The sequence below is a fragment of the Poromitra crassiceps genome (assembly GCF_964638095.1).
Source record: "Poromitra crassiceps genome assembly, chromosome: 9".
NCBI lineage: Eukaryota > Metazoa > Chordata > Actinopteri > Beryciformes > Melamphaidae > Poromitra > Poromitra crassiceps.
The window spans coordinates 5,520,948-5,540,441 of record NC_139630.1 but is presented as its reverse complement, the minus strand read 5'-3'; the positions used below and the strand labels follow the sequence as shown (position 1 = coordinate 5,540,441).

General features: G+C 47.1%; 1 protein-coding gene across 1 annotated transcript in view; it reads right to left on the bottom strand.

Annotated features, from left to right (window-relative positions):
• Nucleotides 1–8,393: 8,393 nt before the first annotated feature.
• Nucleotides 8,394–19,494, bottom strand: part of aig1 (androgen-induced 1 (H. sapiens)) — a gene marked incomplete at both ends in the record, with an annotated part of 129,220 nt that continues 118,119 nt past the window's right edge. The window contains 3 exons of the mRNA XM_083643748.1: nt 8,394–8,512; nt 9,696–9,862; nt 10,305–10,420. Coding sequence (XP_083499874.1) covers nt 8,394–8,512; nt 9,696–9,862; nt 10,305–10,420 — 402 coding nt within the window. The remainder of the gene's footprint in view (nt 8,513–9,695; nt 9,863–10,304; nt 10,421–19,494) is intronic.

The window sequence follows — 19,494 nt, the reverse complement described above, 5'->3', positions numbered from 1 at the left end:
TACATTATAGAAAAAACACATCTTGATTTTCACTAGCAAGAACCACACTACAACCAGGAACATTTAACCATTTATTTAAATGGATGAGCTCCGTCTCGGCGGAGTAATTGAGCTCCATCTCGGTGGAGAGATTCGTCTCGGCGAATCGTAGTGGTTTGGGGAGGTTAGGCGGGGTCCGGCCTACGTTCACTCTTCCGGTGCGTCCGGCAGGAGCTCGGATTCGTGAGACCCCTTCTGCTTCTAGGTACCTATGCAAGAGATAGAACGAGGAGGCGGAGAAGAGAGGAGAGATAGAGCACAAAAGGGTGGGGGGGAGGGTTGCACGAACAAGAGCCAAGAAGAGACAGTGGGTTAGGTGAGGTTATATAGGAAGTTGAGTATACCTGGGGAGGCGTGGCTATGAACGCCTGATTGATTGTGTGGTTCTGCTCCTGAAACTCGCTTTACAAGCTACCATTCACTAGCAAGAACCACACTACAACCAGGAACGTTTAACCATTTATTTAAATGGATGAGCTCCGTCTCGGCGGAGTAATTGAGCTCCATCTCGGTGGAGAGATTCGTCTCGGCGAATCGTAGTGGTTTGGGGAGGTTAGGCGGGGTCCGGCCTACGTTCACTTTTCCGGTGCGTCCGGCAGGAGCTCGGATTCGTGAGACCCCAAAACCTCCAATTAGTTGAATAAACGGAGAACGGCAGAATGGAGATCTTTGAGATCTGATCGAATGTAACGATGATAGGTCTGGGAGGACCAGCGGCCCATGAGTTGGATGAAGTGATCCGGGGTTCCGTTGCGTGAGGCTGAAGTGGCGGCACCGATTCTGAATGAGTGGCCAGAGTAGTGGATGGGGCATATGCCGGATGAGGAGAGGACTTGGCGGAGGTGATGGTGGAACCAGAAACGAGTGACCACTTGGCCGGAGTTGGTGATGAACAGAGGATCAGTGGGTGTATGGCCAGATGAGTTTCGGTAATTGAGGTAAGATGAAAGGACTTGGAAAGGATTCAGCGGTGACGGAGCGTTGAAATAGAAGATGGGGGTAGGCTGACCGGTTTGGTTGGTTTTAGAATGTTTAAGGTAGAATACCATGGTGTCTTCTGAGTAGTGGAGAAGATCGGGAGTGCATGCATGTCGGCGAGGGTTGAAGATGAGTGTCGAGGCGGTGAATTCGGAGCAGCGAAGAAAACCAAAGAAGGCCAGCACGAACATGGCCTCTAAGGTTCGTGCTACGTGAGGAGTATCGTAGCCAGTGCGGAGGGTATGGATACATGCTGACAGCAAATCGAAAGTGAGGGGAAGGCGTTGTGGCTCTCTGGTAGGTTCCTGACGAAGGAGACCTCTGAGGAGAGAGGCTACTTGGGGGTGATTGGATGATATGCTTGGACTGCCGGTTATGAGTTTGGAGAAAAAGCTGATTCCACTGAGGTATGACCTGATGGTTTGAGTTTGAACGGTCATGACGGAGTGGGCGTATGAGATGAAGCTGGTTATTGTGACTAGATCGAATGTGGGGAAGGTGATGTTGTAACGGTAGTGGAACAGGTGGAAGCATTTCCAAGCTGACCAGTAGGAAGATAGAGTTGATTGGGAGACACTGTTGATGATGGCATTTTGAGATTGGAGGATGAGGGGAAGAAGGGCAGGATTTACACGTTGAAGATCAAGGCAGAATACGGAGGAACTGGTGTAGGATGGGTTTCGGCGTGAGGAGCCAATCTTCTGAATTTCTGCAGAGAGAAACGAGAGAGAGCGTCAGCAATGGTATTGCAGTGGCCGGGGACATGGGCTGCACGGAGAATATAGTTGTGAGTGACCGAATGCCAGACTAGGCGGCGCATGAAAGGCATGATGGATGGGGAGTTGGAACGGCCTTTATTGATGATGTCGACTACGGCTAAGTTGTCGGAATGTATGAGGACGGCTTTGCGAGACCATTCGTGGCCCCACAGAACTGCGGCGACTACTATGGGGTATATTTCGTGCAAGGCAGAGGAGGTGACCTGGCTCATGTTTGAGAGCTCTGGGGGCCATTTTTCCGCGAACCATCTGTCGCCGTAGAAACCCCCAAAACCGATGGAAGATGCTGCGTCCGTGAAAAGGCCAATGTCCTGCGGACTTGTCACGAGGTCGTCGTAAAAGAACGTGATCCCGTTCCAACCTGCTAGGAGGTGGAGCCACAAGCGAAGCTCTGCACGGCACGAGTTGTCCAGAACGACGCGAGTCAGAAGGGAATGTACGGAGGATGCGATGGACAGCAGGTGGGAGATGAAAGCCCGCCCTTGGGGAATGATGCGCAGGGCGAAATTGAGGTGGCCCAATAGGGAGAGGAGCTGGCGTTTGGTGCAGTATGGGGCCAGGAGGAAGTTTGATATCAGGAGGCAAATTCTGTTCAGCTTCTCTATTGGTAGAGAAGCTTGGAAGCGGGCCGTATCCAGGGTGATGCCGAGGAACTCTAAGACCTTAGAAGGTCCCTCTGTCTTCTCGACTGACAGAGGAACTCCCAGTTCGGCAAAAACTGAGGTCAAGGTGACCAGGCCGTGGGCAGGTGGTGACGAGGGAGGGGAAACAATGAGGAAGTCGTCCAGGAGATGGACGAGGAACGGGATTCCTTTATTATTGGACAGGATCCAACAGAGGGCCTCTGATAAGGTGTCGAACAGCTTGGGGCTACTTTTGCAACCAAAAGTGAGTCTTACTGCGAAGTAATAAGCCCCCCGCCAGCGTACTCCAAAGTAGCGCCAGAAGTCGGGCCGGAGAGGAAGGACTTTAAAAGCGCTCGTGATGTCGGCCTTGGAAAGCCACGACTCTCTGCCGGCGAGCTTAATGAGAGCGATGGCGTGGTTCACCGTCGCGTACTGGAGGGAGAAGTCCTCGCTCGGTATCAAACTATTGATGCTTGGCACACTTTTGCCGTGGGGCGCTGAAAGGTCTATTATTATTCGCTGTTTTCCGGAGTACTTCCTTGTCGCTATGCCGAGGGGGCTGATCCGGAAGTCCGGGAAGGGAGGGTGGGCAAACGGGCCAATCATGAAACCCTCCTTGACCTCCTTGGCCAGCAATCTATCTACTACCTCAGGCTCGTTGGTGGCAGACCTGAGGTTTTCACATTCGAAGGAGACTGATGGCAACACGGAGATCCCTGGATGGAAGCCGTTTCGGAATCCGTCCACTAGGAATGTAACGAAGGCCGGGTCGGGGTGGCCTTTGAGCGCTGCCGCCAGGGCAGGGATGTTGACTGGGGTGGAAAGATGCTTACCTAGCTTTTGTGTAGTAGGGTTATGGGGGCATGCCGAGCGAGCATGGCCGCCGCCGCAGAAAGAGCAGATGTGCAGAAATCTGCATTGTGACATTAAGCACCCGGCATCGTTGAAGTTATTACAAATAGAGCGGCCTGCCTGGTTCATGACTGGCCTGCCTTTCCTATCGATTCCACCGGTGGTGGGGAAGGTGACTGAGCAGGCGGGTTGGGCAGGCTGTGGGAGCAGGGGCGCCGGCGGGGCAGATGATGAGAAACGCGAGTACGTCTGGGCCCTTGGTCGGGAAGGGGGCGGGTCGGCACGGGCACGAGCAGGGTAGGCATGGGTGGGGATGGAACAGGTAGAGGCCGGGTGGGATGGGGCCCCACATAAGGAGCATGACACGGCTGCACGATCAGCGAATATGCGACAGTAAAGCTCGGTGTCGAGCGTGCCCCATAGAGTGTTCTCATTGAACTGGGATAGACGAGCCGCGGCGTCCGAAGAGAAGTGAATATGATACTTGTAGAACCCGTTCCCGCCGAACCGGAGGGCCAAGTTTAGAATGATTGTCAAGTAATCATCCATCTCCGAGCGGCGGGCTGGGAACTGGGAGCACAGGACGTCCCTGAAGAGGGAGAAGGCATAAGCAAACTCAATGGGAGTGAGTTCCTTGGAACGAGATAGCGCCCCCTGCTTCAATTGGACCAAAGTGCCGTCCCGCTCTTCAAGAATCCTGCCTGCTTGTGATTCATGAAGAGACGGTAGAAGGAGGAGCGCGAGATCGACGTATGTACCGTCGAGAATCTGCTTGCGCAGGGAAGCAGGAACCGGAGAAGGCCGGGAAGGAGCAGAGTATGGAATATGGCCGGGTGGGGCCGCAGTAGCGAGCGTGAAGGTGGCGGCGGCCTGCTGCGCCGGGGCGGGCTGTGAAGGTAACACTGGTGCCATATGCTGAGGGTGGAGGGAGTAGGTGGCGGGGGTTGCAGGTAGGCCTGCCTGGATCGGCTGCAGTGCAGACTGTGAATACTGCAGGTGCTGTTTGTAGTTTACAAAGGGCGTTGGCATCCCGGTGCCTGGAGACATCCCGGTGCCTGGAGACATCCCGGTGCCTGGAGACATCCCGGTGCCTGATCGCATCCCGGTGCGGTGTGGGGCGGGCTGCCTGCGTGGACTTCTTTGACGGACTGGTGCTTGAGAGCGAAGACGTCTAGAGCTGGATAATATCATTCTGGGCCGTTGAGGATCTTCTGGTGAAGCATCCATGCGTCTCTGCTGCCTTTCACTTCTTGTCTGTACTGTCCCTTTAAGTGGGGCGGTGACGTTGCGAGGCGTCGGCGGATTACGTGCGAACGTGGTGACGTCATCCGGAAATGAACTGGTGGTGTGATGGTGAGTAGCTAGGCTACTCTGTTTAGCTGGGTTTAAACGGCCAAACAGCGTAGCCTTATTATCGGTACGATAGAAATGTATTCCCCCATCCCTCAGCGCTTTCTGAAGCGAGGCTACTGTCCAATCTGATATCAGCGTACCAGAGGATCTCACCGGGGCATGGTGACGGCGGGGCCTGCCTGCGGAGCGGCCATGAGTTGGAGACCATGCAGGAGACGGAGAACGGCGGTGGACTGACCTGATTGGGGCTCTACCCCTACCTTGTCCGGCCCGTATTGGAAGCGAGCGGGGGGGAGCGGAGGGTCCGTCGGAGGCGCTGGAGGTTGAGCTGACGTAGCCGCGAAGCTCGTGGAGGGATGAGCCGATGGGAATTACCACTGTGGAAGCGACAGAGCCGGCCGGCCTGGCAGTGGCTGACGCCGGGGATTTGTCCACCGGGGCTGGGCTGCCTTCGGCATGGAAGAGGTAGCCGCTCGGCGGAATCTGGTCCTGCTGTCTCTCTGGAAAGAGCTCCTCGTCCGACGCGGAAATATGGAAGACGTCGGCGACGCTGGTGAAGCTCATCTTGAACAACGGTGAGTAACGATAACGTTTCTTTCTTTCTATCCAAGTACTAAACAGGCCCGACACTGCTTACCTTCCGAGATCGGACAATTTCAAACGTGTTCAGAATAGTATAGCCGTGGGCTATTTGATCGGTTATTTTGTAGGCTGTTGCTGTTGTGTGTGTTGCACGAACAAGAGCCAAGAAGAGACAGTGGGTTAGGTGAGGTTATATAGGAAGTTGAGTATACCTGGGGAGGCGTGGCTATGAACGCCTGATTGATTGTGTGGTTCTGCTCCTGAAACTCGCTTTACAAGCTACCATAAAAATGAGAATTTGTTTGTCTGGTTTTATTAGGCTACATAATTCCCAACGATACAGGTCTGTGGTGTGACAGTAGATTATTTTAGGTAGGAGAAAATAAAAAGCAATGTTGATCTTTTCCAACCATTAGGCTACGTTTAATAGCACTGCAATAGCACGTCGGGGAGTGAGAGAGAGAGAGAGAGAGAGAGACACGGGGCATACTATCGGCCTATAATGTTACTACCCTCGTTACTACCCTACTACTCTCGCCATCAAGCAGACAGTGACGGAAGCATGTGTCTTTATGTGCGCCAAGGGGGAAATGACGGACTAAATTGGTGAGATTCAATGTATATATTAATAGAAACGAATAAAAAAATATCTGATTAATAAAATGTGTGCTGGTGGAACAAAATTCAACTTCAAATAGAGCTGCATCACTAAGCGCGGCTCTCAGAACGCTGCGTAATTATGCACGCAGTAGCCCCGCAGCGGAGATGCAGGAGAGAGAGAGCCCGAAAAGGGATAAGCATATACTGTACGTCCATAACAGCTGAAAAACATTTATGGCAGTAACACCTACATACCGTTCCCACTATTTGAGCCGCGGCAGCATTAATTGCACACTTTTTTATAATGTCTCTAATAACGGTTTGTTTTGGTCGGGCTGAGTCGGTCTCGGGCTGAGTGTACCTATGTGACAAAGGTGGGCGAGTTGAGCTCGGTCCGCGTCTCGGGTTGGGTTGGGTCGGATTTGATTTTTTAGGACCGTTGAGAACAGCCATCAAGAAAGGAGGACAGCACTCCAAGTTCGCTCCCCCCTATAGGCTATCTTTTCTCTCTCGCACTGTCCCTCTCAGTATGGAGGAAGCTGCTGACGTGACGCTGTGGCTTATATGGGCACGGTCACACCTACACCAGGGATTCCGCTAGACATTTTCCCAGACGGCCAGTGCAGCCGGTAACGTTCCAAAATTCCGGCCCTATCGAATATTTACCGGCCACTATGTTTCCTAAATAAACGTTTTGAATTAATTTATTTCTCTATAGTCTATTCTTTATAGCCTCTATAGTCGTAGTCGATCATATTTATTCCAGTGTTGTCATTAAGAGGCCGATTTCGCAGCAAGAATATTTAATTGGTCGGCACGTCGTTCTCGGTAAGGAAGCTTTTGTTATTGAAACAGACAACATGCATGCATGCTCCTACTGTAGCCTATCTATCTGCATTTGCAGACACTCATGAACCCATATCTTCTGGACATTGCCTTGATGAAAAAACAACGTAGCGTTAGCTAAAAGTAATAAGTGCGACAGTGTCAGTGCAGACAGCGCACAACTTGAATCTCCAGCAATAGGCTACGCACCTTAATCTCTCCCACTCCACACATGGCACCTGCGGCAGCTCTCCTGCACTCGTTCTCAGCTCCCATGTGGCTTTATTTGTGGTAAGCATTTTGATTCATCTCCTCATCATACGAACCAAGCGCGAGCCATTGACTGATTGCTTGATTCGCCCGAGTAGGTTAGGTTTACCTCCACTAAATTGACAGCCTACGTCGGGTCGCTTTCGCTTTTGACGGTGGCAGGCACGCTTCTGTTTCTTTCCTGCCGTCTTGCTGGCCTGAAGTAGGCTACTTGTCGTTGCATGATCTTGATTAAAAAAAGGACTGGCCTAGCAAGGGATGTCTGTTATGACATTTCGGTTTCCTCCTGTGTGTTTCCTCACAGCGGGTCCAGCGCTGGCCGGCGGGACTGATGCTGCTTGTGTGGCTTTTAAACGGCGCTCTACACTAACGAAAGCGTCTGCTATATTTTTCTTTTTCACCAACACTCAACATACAGGGGGCGGAAAAAATATGATGTAATAAGTCTCTATTTAAGTCGTATCTTATTGGCAACATCACTTAGGCTATAGGTCACACAATATTAGGCTATTTTATAGAATTAATTTATTTATCTGGCATATTTTCAGCCGGCCACTTGAGCCGATGACCTTTTAATTTGCCGGCCCACGGCAACAAATACAGGCTAAAAGCCGGCAATTGCCGGCTAACGGAATCCCTGACCTACACAATGCTTTTGGGCATAAACACGCCCATATGGAGCTTTGCGCCGAGATGACCGATAGTGTACATTTCAAAAAGTACATGTTTCTCCCTTGAGGTATAAAATTATTATTTCAGCGGTACAGCTGACGAGGTATACGGCTATACAGACCGTGCCAATTAACTGGACTGTCCTGCTGTCTGTGTCTACTCACATGGACTCCCACAAGGTTTTCACTCAGACTTTATTGACCCAGTCTCTCACTGACATCTGCTTCCTTCCATACAGCCAGGCATAAATAATCAAATCAATAATCATGATGTGTGTTCAACACAGTGCAGTCACTCAGGAGGAATTCATTCACATGGTTAAATAGTTGATACTGGAAGAGCAGATTGGAAATACTGTGTGTGTGTGTTTGTGTGTGTGTGTGTGTTTGTGTGTGTGTGTGTGTGTGTGTGTGTGTGTTTATGTATGTTCTTGTATGTATGAGTGTATGTGCTTATGTCCCTTTGCATGTGCCTGTGTGTGTTTGTCTTGGTATCTCTATGTGTTTGTGTTTATTTGTATGTGTGTATCTTTATGTCCATATATGTGTGTAGTGTGTGTTCATGTCCCTGTGTGTGTGTAGTGTGTGTTCTCCATTGTCCTCATATTATACATGCCAATGGGAGTTGGCTGATCAGTTTTCTGACACAGAAAAACGAAAAGAAAGAAAGAAAGAAAGAAAGAAAGAAAGAAAGAAAGAAAGAAAGAAAGAAAGAAATTCCACTCCTATGTCCCTCGCCGTTTTCTCATACGCACAACCGCCGTCACTGATATTTGGTCGATAATTTTGTCATCTTCTCTTTTTGATGATTATTATGATTACAGTTTAAAAGTGTTCTGGAGGGTGAACTTGTTTTGCACTCTTGTGCTGTCCGGGGCGGGCGGGGCACGACTCGTCCTCGTGCGTCCCCATTGGCCGACTTTGGGGGAGTCCACACCTGTGCAGGACGTCGGGGAATCAATCAGCTTTGACTTTGTCTGAGGGAGAGAGAGAGAGGTAGTGAAAAATAGGGAGAGGAAAAGAAGAAAGAATGATTTTTTTTCTGATTCCCCCCCATTTTCTCCCCAATTGTACTTGGCCAATTTCCCCCTGCTGCCCCGGACCTGACAGTGGGGAGTTTCACCAGCAGGACGTAGCACGTGGGAGGATCACGCTATTCCAACCAGTTCCCTTCCCTCTGAACAGGCGCCCCAACCGACCAGAGGAGGCAGTAGTGCAGCGACCAGGAGACATACCCCCAATCCGGCTTCCCACCCACAGACACAGCCAATCGTGCCTGTATGAACGCCCGACCAAGCCGGAGGTAACATGGGGGTGCGAACCTGCAACCCTTGTGTTGGTAGGCAGGGAATCTACCACTACACTACCCAGGCGCCCAAAAGAATAAACTTTTTGAAGTGATGGTGGACTGCAAGTGTGTGTATGTGTGTGTGTGTGCGTGCGTGCGTGCATGCGTGTGTGTACGTACGTGTGTGTGTGTGTGTGTGCGTGCGTGTGTGACTTTCCAGACAGGAAACCTTCAGCCTTGGTATCCAGTAGTGTTCTCACTTACACACCTCCCACACACACTCTCTGTCTCTGTCTCTCTCTCTCTGTTGTGTGGGTGGAGTGCTGGAGAGCTACCTGCAGACCTGTTGAACAGATGGATGGAGAGAGAAAGGGTGTGTGTGTGTGTGTGTGTGTGTGTGTGTGTGTGAGAGAGAGAGAGAGAGAGAGAGGGGGGGAGGGCAGCTGGCTGGCAGATGCCTCATCTTTCTTTTGCTTTCTATTACTTTTCACACTGACCAACAATTAAACTCTTTCAGTACAGACGCACGCACGCATGCACACACACACCACACACACACGCACGCACGCACGCACGCACACACACATGCACGCATGCACGCGTGCACTTCTCCAAGAAGTACCTCACGCAATTGAATGAAAACCACAAAAAGTAGTAATTGCTCTTAAAGAAAAGCACACAATTATCAAAAACGATCAATTATGAAAACAACTGGAATAACCCTCTCCACTACATAGCACAACATATTTTTCTTCTCACTTATTTGAATAAAAATAAGACTGAATACTAGACGAAACAGACATGTGACTGTAATGGACATGTTCTTCCCGACCTGTGTATTGCTGGTCCCATATGTAGCTGTTGAGGATCTCTCCCAGCACGTAGTAGACGGACAGCAGAGCGGTCAGCGTGGAGAAGAACAGGACTCGAGCCAGCGGGCCGATGCGCTCCAGCAGGGGATACACCCATACGCCCGTCACCTGGTGCACCCAGCACATCCTGCAGGCAGGGGGCAGTGTGTAAATAAGTCGGGGTACAGAGTAGTTTTGGATATGGTTTGTAACACAGTTGCGTGCATACACATGCCCACATACAAACACACACACACACACACACACACACACACACACACACACACACACACACACAGAGATTACTGCCATGTCTGATGTGACACATCAGACTCAACACAACTAGGCCAGAGCTAGAAAAAACTAATCTTAACTAAATTAATCTAGGCGTGGACTAAACTAAACTAGGCTTATACTATTCCTAAAAACAAAACAACAATCTAAAATAATCTAAACTAGGCATATATTAGTCGTAAAGTAAGGGAAACTACTCAAACTAAATTAAAAGTTAGACTAGGCCTAACAAGACAAAATTAATCTAAATTAATGCCTGTCCACAAGAGTGGACAGGCAGAGTAAGCGGTAGGTACCAGAGGACATATCCCACGCCGAAGCAGCACACCGCCACTAGACCACACGGCCTGCTGGGATACCGATGGCGGGTGGTCCGCATCTCGATGATGATGAAGGGAAGAACAGTGGTGTGCTGAGAGAGAGATATAGTGAGTGTGAGAGAGAGGGAAAGAAAAGAGAGAGAGAGAGGGCAAGAAAGCAAAATAACACAATTCCCCTTAATTGTTTGCAGTTGAAAGTGTTTGACAAAAGTGAACATGTCTCCTTCCACAAGTGATGCAGCCTCCCTTTGGGCCAATCATTATGGTGAAAATACCAAAATGCTCTGGTGAGATTAAGCTTTTCCCCAAATGTATTCAAAATCGACTCAGCAGCGTCTTGCTGGTTGGGAAAGTGACAACTTGCGCCATCTGCTGGTTATGTAAAAAAAACAAAAAAACAATTCATTTTCCCATAGGGGGACTTTTAAAGTGATACGCCAACATTTTGGGAGATTCCAAAGTTACTGGAAACGGGCATTTTCAAAGTAAATCCACACACCGAGATCTAACAAAGATTAACCAAACTAACCAAGAGTAACTGAAGTTACTTCCTTGTTTGCCATGAGTTTCCAGTAACTTTGGGATTATTATTTCTTCGCGTGGTGAGTACACAAGTCACAACATGTACATGTGAGTGTTTCTGGCGCTGTTGCAATGTGTATTTTGGGCGACTGAACGGGAGTAGGCAGCTGTACCGTTCACTACCATTGTAGCGCTAAGCTAATTAGCAGCGAGGGCTGTAGGCCTACCGCTCTTTGATGATAAAGGCATCCACATTCTCCATTTACTGTCGGCAATATGGCAAATAGGCGAATCTAAAATGTTGTTGTATCTTTTGTATATGGCGTATCCCTTTAACAATTGATTATGAACTTTCATATATCAGACATTTGGCATATCCCTTTAACAATTGATTATGAACTTTCATATATCAGACATTTTGCGACACTAAGGCACACCAGCTATGAATGATTCAAAACAACATAATTATTTTTCAAAGACACAAGTTTTTGACAAAGCAGCTAAAGGATACAGGCATCAGTGGGAATTTGTTAACATTTTGTAAAATGCTTATAAAAGTAGTTTTAATAGTTTAATAAATATATCTGAACCATTTGGTTTGAACAAGTAAAACTATTTTTACAAGCATTTTACGAAATGTCAATATGGGAAAATAAATGGTGGATGAAAATCTCTGGCACAGTGCTGAAGCAAGAAGTAGGCGGTCACTTTGCCTCTCTATAGCCTCTTGCATTTCACTGCTGCTAGATCTGCCCTGAGAGAACAGTAGATTTAACAGGAAATCAATGTGGAATCACACCTCGCGTTGTTCTAATATGAAGTGTGCAAATCAACCAATTAATTTTTATCTCAAGTTTTGAATGCAAACAGCAGAGGGCGACATTATGACCCGTGTGTGTGTGTGTGTGTGTGTGTGTGTGTGTGTGTGTGTGTGTGTGTGTGTTCAGTTGAGTAAACCACATGCACGCGCGCACACATATGCACGCAAGTACGTAGCATAGATGTGTGGCACAGCTGTAGATCAGTGTGTGTGTGTGTGCGTGTGCGTGTGCGCGCGCGTGTGTGTGTAGTTAGCCTTGTTACCTAAGAGTGAGGAAAACAAAGCAACAAGGATTCTTCCCAATTCAATTCCCAGAGTTAATTATTACCAGACTGATGCTAAGAGACGGTACATGTAGGCCGGGGATATGGGGAGAGGCTGTGGGCTACAGTAGGTGTCAGTGATTACGTTTACATGCACACAATATTCCACTATTATTCGGAAAATGACAATATTCTGAATTTAATAAGGGTCATGTAAATAGCATATTCCAGTTGCATTTTCAGAATTTGGTCTTTTTCCGAATTTAGCATTTTCCGATTAAGACATCTGGGTTATTCCAGTATTATTCGGGTTTTAGGAGGATTCTTTGATCATGTATGCAGCGCATTCGGAATATGCGTCTCAATCAGGGTTATAATCATAATAATCAGGATATAATCATATAATCCATCGTCTCTGGCATGCGAAAAGAAAAGCGCACATTTCTGATCGGGAGGAGATGAGAAACATTGATTAAAAGAGAGAGACTTCATGCAGGCATGAAGTGCTGCTTGCGTGCTGCGCACTGCGTGTAGCGTCGCTTCAGTGTGCGTGGCGAGGCAAAGCGCTGTGGCTGGTGTGATCAATCTGCCCTGTTAACAAGGACACTGAAATGAAAGTGCCTCCGTGCTGCGTTTCTTCAGCGTAGGATTGGCGTATGGTGTGTCTGGGCACTTACACTCCATTTCCATCTTCTAGTCCGACATTGCATCCATTCTAACCGGTTTACATGAAGGGAATCCCAGAGGGGAATTAAAATTTCCTTAACCAATCACTAGAGACCAACATATCCACCTGAATATAATGTTTATCCAGTGTGGGGAAAGCTAAATAAATAATAAATGAATAAATAAATAAATAAATGTCTATCTCGTCTATGGCGGCTGCCGTGGTTGTTATACTCCTCTGCACACTTGACAACGGCGTTAGTCCCACCCATTGTGCTGTTTATTGGCACTGATTGACTAATCTTAGTCCCCCTCTGTGCTGATTGGACCAGTCATCAGTCAGACCAGAAGCAGCCAAAACTGAACGCGGTGGAGTGGGAGCAGTCAAAGGTCTGGACCCAGGCAATTAAAGAGTTGCTAGCTCTAAAATAATTTAAAGGGTCTGATTTGTATTGTCCCATGATGGTCTGTTGTTTGCAGAGGCTTTTCCACCCTGACAAGGATACAATTATGTGGAAAACAGAATACTTGGCATTGTTGGCATGGAAATGGTTTGTTTTGGCTCTCCTGTAAAGTTGGTCAAATGTCACTTACTGTATGCCCCTCTGGTCCTCACTCCTCAAAATAGAAAGATATACAAATATATCAAAATCAGTATCAGCCTCCAAAAATATTCTGTTTCTGGGATGTTCAAAGTGGACTTTAACAACGGAATTGAACTTTTGAGAGTCTGTACCCCCCCACTTCTATCTGTTTTGGACAAACTCAAAAGAAGAATCTGTCACATCAGAACCAGTCTTTTGACCAATCAGAACGTCAGGATTTCCTCTGAGGTTTTGCACGGGTCGTGTTCGGACTCGAGAAGGACAAATGAATGACCGTAAACATCTTGAGGCTCAGAGGAGGAGAGAATCGCTTTCTCCCCTGGGGTCTTAAATACTAGGTTTCCCTGGCATGATTATATATCGCATGGCACGCACACACACACACACACACACACAGCTGATGTCCTGACATTGCACTTTTGTCCAGTGGGTCTCAGTGGGATTCCAGTCTCCTGGTCGTGTTTAAGTTTAGTCTCTGCTGAGAGGACTCACCGCTTGTAAATAATACTCTCTCTATCTTCCCCATCCCTCTCTCTCTCTATTTTTGTTTCTCTGTCACTTTCTCTCTGTCTCTCTCTCTCTCTCTCTCTGTCTCTCCCTCTGTCTCTCTCTCTCTCTCTCTCTCTCTCCAGAGGTTTGCGGTTTAGCTCAGGCAGCCAGTTTCTGCCTCAATGGAAAATCCCCCCTCTTCAGCAAACAGCGGTGGTTCGATCCTGTGGTCTAGGGGCTAAAAGAGGGACATACCATTTCACACACAAATACAGATGCAGTTTGGGGGTTGGGTGGGGGTTTGTTTGGAGGTAGCGGGGTCAGACATCTTCCAGCGCTGATTTGTTGGGACAGAAGGTTGCCGGTTCGGATCCCAGACCAGCTGGAAAGATGTGGGTGGGGAAAAATGAATGGGGAACTCTCTCCCTTAAATGCTACTGAGGAGCCGTGGAGCAAGGCAGTGAACCCACAAGTTGTTCAAGTGGAGCTGCTCAATAGGGGACTGGGATACTGGAGAGCTCCCAGTGTGAATGTGTGTATGTGAATAAACTGGTTTGGTTACACTTAGTTTTGTTTAATTTTCATTTGGGTTAGTTAAGGTTAAACCTAGTTAAAATAGATCGCTTTACTTTAGTTTGGTAAATGTTAGGCCTAGTTCAGCTTAGTTTTAGTTTAGTTTTGGTCTAGTTTAATTTAGTTCTGTTTAGTTGAGTTTAATTTAATTTAGGCCTAGGTTAATTTTGTTCTATTTAGTTCATTTGAGGCCTATTTAGTTGGCTTTAGCTTAAGCCGAGTTTAATTGACGAGTCTCCCGACGCCGCAAGTTCATTTGTTCGTTATTAGTCACACTGTAATGCTGACGTTGTGCCACTAGGGGTCGTCATTAGCAATGGATGGAACTAACCTAAGAGTGGAACTACAGTACATGACTGGTGGGGAACAACATGTTTACTATCGTGTTTTTTTTCTTTAGTTTAGTTCAGTTCAGATCTAGATTAATATCTGTTCTAAATCTACCTTAAACCCATATTTTTCAAGTTTTTAATACTCTTATCAACATGGGAGTAGACGAATATGCTTGCTTTATGCGGATATGTTTATTATTATTGGAACAATGACAAATACTGTCCAGAATATTCTTCAGAATAACCTCAAGGGTGTGCATGCTGAACCATATACTGTATAGTAAAGTAGAAGCATGACTACTGTAGTAGGCTGCATAATTAGCCTACTGGTTCATCTGAACAAAACAAACTAAGAGCACAGCTTAGAATGGCATTTATAAATGTCTTTTGTAATATAGCAGCAGGCTAGTGAAGACTACAGTAATTATTGGCAAATGAAGACTATCTCAAAGACTGGATGCTGTTGAGATTTGAGGCTTAATTGTGCCGAACAACATACAGTAGGAGAGCTTTGTGTTTGTGCAAAGAATATGGGTAGTATCATATTAGTATGTAATTGGCCTTTGGTAGGCTATTTGGTATTGCTATTGCTATTGCTATTGTTATTATTGAGCCGCAGCCGCAGGTGAGCGAGCCATGGCTCTCTCTCTCTCTCTCTCTCTCTCATCTTCTCAATTTGCAGGATGTGTGAAGTCATGACAATGCTGTGGACACACAAAGCAGGACATCTGCTCACCCTACTTGAAGCTGAACTTGCCATTTTATACCCTTTTCTTCCTCCTTTTCTGCTCCTCACGGAGATTTATTTCTGCTTTACTTCCTGATTTCCAAAACTATGGGGCGGACCAAGGCGCAAACATCACAGAAAATGCATGCGTTAATAGCGTGTAAAAAAAATAGTGGCGTTAAAAGGAATTTGCGTTTGTTATTATTCGTTATTATCGCGTTAACTTTGACAGCCCTAATTGGTTGGACTGGTTGCACTGGGCTCCTCCCAGTATGAGTGTGGCAGTGTTACATTAGTGCAGCATGTTGAGCTGATAAACAGCATGTTGCTCAAGGTGTTGAACCCTGGAGATCACCTGAGAAGTCTCTGTTGACATTTCTCTCAACCGTTTTCCAACCTAAGAAGCTAATCGTGCCAGGAGGACCAACCAGCAGTGTTGGGAAAACTACTTTAAAACTGTAGTTTAGTTTACCCAACTACTAGCTACATCACAATGAAAATAAGTTACGTATCATCTTAACTACTCTAATTTGTTTTCACTAAGACTACTTTCAAAAAGTAGTTTAACTACATCCAAACTACATCACAGGATAGTGTAGGTGTGTTTGATTTAGGGACTAGGGCAGCCAATCCTCACTTAGGCAGCCCGGGGATGTGTTTTAAGGAGGGGGCGCAGTTGTTGAGGTGGAATCAAGCAAGACTGATGAATAAGGACAGAAAAGTTGAATCTAATAAAAGTGTATTATTATTATTATTATTATTATTATTATTGTTGTTGTTGTTATATTATTTATTATTATTATATTAAGTTTATTATTATTATTATTATTATATATCTTTTTTGTATTATTATATTAAGTTTATTATTATTATTTAGGAAAATGGTACATTTCTAGGGGAATACCTAATACTGTATCAGCATCACAGACATCCTGGTCACAAACCACATGTGATTTGAATCACATAGCAGGGGCCTGTACTACGAATGTTGTATAAGAAGATCCAGGATCTGTCCCTGGATCTGGTTTGTCTAAACCAGATCAGCTCGATTGTAGTTAACTTGTACTACAACCTCGGTTGCCACTCGTTAACTCGAACCAGGTTTTTCTAATCAAGCTCTCAGCTCGGGCACATGAAAATGCCCGTGCACTGGAGCTCGTGCCCGCAAAAGAGGCGTGGTTTTTAACAACTGCCAATCACAGTGCAATATGGACTGCTCCAACTCTGACAGCGCCAGACACGCCTATTTCCTCATTCATTGAAACCGCAAATACAAATCTGCGTTGGATATTATTACTGTTCCCGAATGACTGTCTAAAGTGACCACTTTTATCCACACCAGTAATTTCTTTGAAGAGCGGTTTCGTAGGCTATCTACAGCTCTCTATCTACAGTCTTTTGTGGAAGCAATGTGTAATCTATCTCAGTCCATGTATAGACCATTTAGGCTCAATGAATAATAATGATCTCATGATGATGCACTGATTGAATAATTCCTATAGCCTAATCAATAAAAACTAGAACGACCGCAACGCGGACTTATGCCTCCGCCATTAGTTCATTCTGGAGTCCAAATCGCTATTTGAGGCAAAATGGAAGAGATTCCGTCAAGGCGCTCCTGTGATGTTGCGTTACAGAGCTTGGAAATTGGGTGTGTGAGAGGTCACAGTGACCTTGAACTTTGACCACCAAAATGTAATCAGTTCATCCTTGAGTCCAAGATTCAAGATTCAAGATTCAAGATTCAAGATTTTTATTGTCACTCCATGGTACAAGTACCACGTGTGAAATTCTTGTGCAGTGGACTCCGTTTACGACATAGTACAAATAGGCAACAGCAATAAGTAATAGGCAATAAGAAATAGGCATCAATAAGCAATAAGACAGCAATAAGGCAATAAGAAATAGGCATCTTATAAGCAATAAGACAAGTCGGTGGCTTATACGACAGTGGCATATTCATTGCACATAGGTGCACATGTCATGTGCATACGTTAGACGTGTTCAGACATTCCAAATTCGACGTTTTATACATACATGTGCAAATAGCATGTACCTTATTAAACATACACTTAAATTTACAATTAAACGTTAGGCACCTTATTAAACATACACTTAAATTTACAATTAAACGTTAGGCATCCGTAATAGTAGCAGCTGCAGTACGGTACTGCGGTACGACTACTGCACTATTTGTGCATATTTAGGAGTCTCGTGGCCTGCGGGAAGAAACTGTTCCTCAAGCGATTTGTGCGTGTTTTTGGAACCCTGTATCTCCTCCCTGAGGGTAGCCGGGAGAACAGGCTGTTGTGGGGATGGTTTGTGTCTTTGATGATCTTCAGGGACCTCCTGAGGCACCGCTGGTTATACAGTTCGTGCAGTTCTGGCAACTCGTCTCCTGTTACGTGCTGGGCCGCGCGCCTCACCCTCCGTAGCGCCCTGCGGTCCATGGTGGTACAGTTCCCGTACCAGGCGGTGAAGCAGCCAGTCAGCAGGCTTTCAATGGTGCCTCTGTAGAAGTCCCTGAGGATTTCTTTCCTTAGCCCAAACTTCTTCAGGCGCCTGAGTCCGTGTATTCGCTGTTGGGCCTTTTTGACAACAGTGGCGGTGTGGCCGGCCCAGGTCAGGTCCTGGTGGATGTTGACTCCCAGGTACTTGAAGCTGTCCACCCTTTCCACCACTGTGCCGTTGATGGTGATTGGGGGGTGTGTGCCCCCCCCTCTCCTGTAGTCCACAATGATCTCCTTGGTCTTGGAGACGTTCAGAGAGAGGTGGTTGTCCTGGCACCATTGTTCCAGGACCCTCACCTCCTCTCTGTAGGCCGTCTCGTCGCCCCCCGAGATCAGCCCCACGACTGCTGTGTCGTCTGCAAACTTCACGATGGTGTTTGAAGTTTGAGTCGCCACGCAGTCGTGGGTGTAGAGGTCGTACCAGAAGGGGCTGGAGACGCACCCCTGGGGTGCTCCTATGCTGATGGTCAGCGGGGAGGAGGTGAGGTTGCCCACCCTCACCACCTGGCGGCGGTCTGTCAGGAAGTCCAGGATCCAGTCGCACATCGCTGTGTTTAGTCCCAGGTCCCTGAGTTTGCTTACCAGCCTGGAGGGTACTATGGTGTTGAATGCTGAGCTGTAGTCCACGAACAGCATTCTCACATAGGTGTCCTTCCCCTCCAGGTGGGACAGGGCGGTGTGGAGCACGTGTGCCACTGCATCCGCTGTGCTCCTGTTGGGGCGGTATGCAAACTGCAGCGGGTCGTGGTCCGGGGGGAGTGTGGGACGGATCTTTGATATGACCAGCTTTTCAAGGCACTGTTTGAGACAAGTTTGATTAAATTCCGTCAAGGCATTCCTGAGATATCGCGTTAACAAACTTGAAAATGGCGTTGGAGAGCTCACCTTGACCTTTGACCTTTGACCACCAAAATCTAATCAGTTCATCCTTGAGTCCAAGTCGATGTTTGAGACAAGTTTGATTAAATTCCGTCAAGGCATTCCTGAGATATCGGGTTAACAAGCTTGAAAATGGCGTTCGAGAGGTCACAGTGACCTTGACCTTTGACCTTTGACCACCAAAATCTAATCAGATCATCCTTGAGTCTAAGTCGATGTTTGAGGCAAATCTGATGAAATTCCGTCCAGGCGTTCCTCAGATATCGCGTTAACAAGCTTGAAAGTGGCGTTCGAGAGGTCACAGTGACCTTGACCTTTGACCTTTGACCACCAAAATCTAATCAGATCATCCTTGAGCCTAAGTGAATGTTTAAGGCGAATCTGATGAAATTCCGTCCAAGCGTTCCTCAGATATCGCGTTAACAAGCTTGAAAATGGCGTTCGAGAGGTCACAGTGACCTTGACCTTTGACCTTTGACCACCAAAATCTAATCAGATCATCCTTGAGCCTAAGTGAATGTTTAAGGTGAATCTGATGAAATTCCGTCCAAGCGTTCCTCAGATATCGCGTTAACAAGCTTGAAAATGGCGTTCGAGAGGTCACAGTGACCTTGACCTTTGACCACCAAAATCTAATCAGATCATCCTTGAGCCTAAGTGAATGTTTAAGGCGAATCTGATGAAATTCCGTCCAGGCGTTCCTCAGATATCGCGTTAACAAACATCGGACGGACGGACGGACAGCCGTACGGACAGCCGTACGGACAGTCGTACGGACGG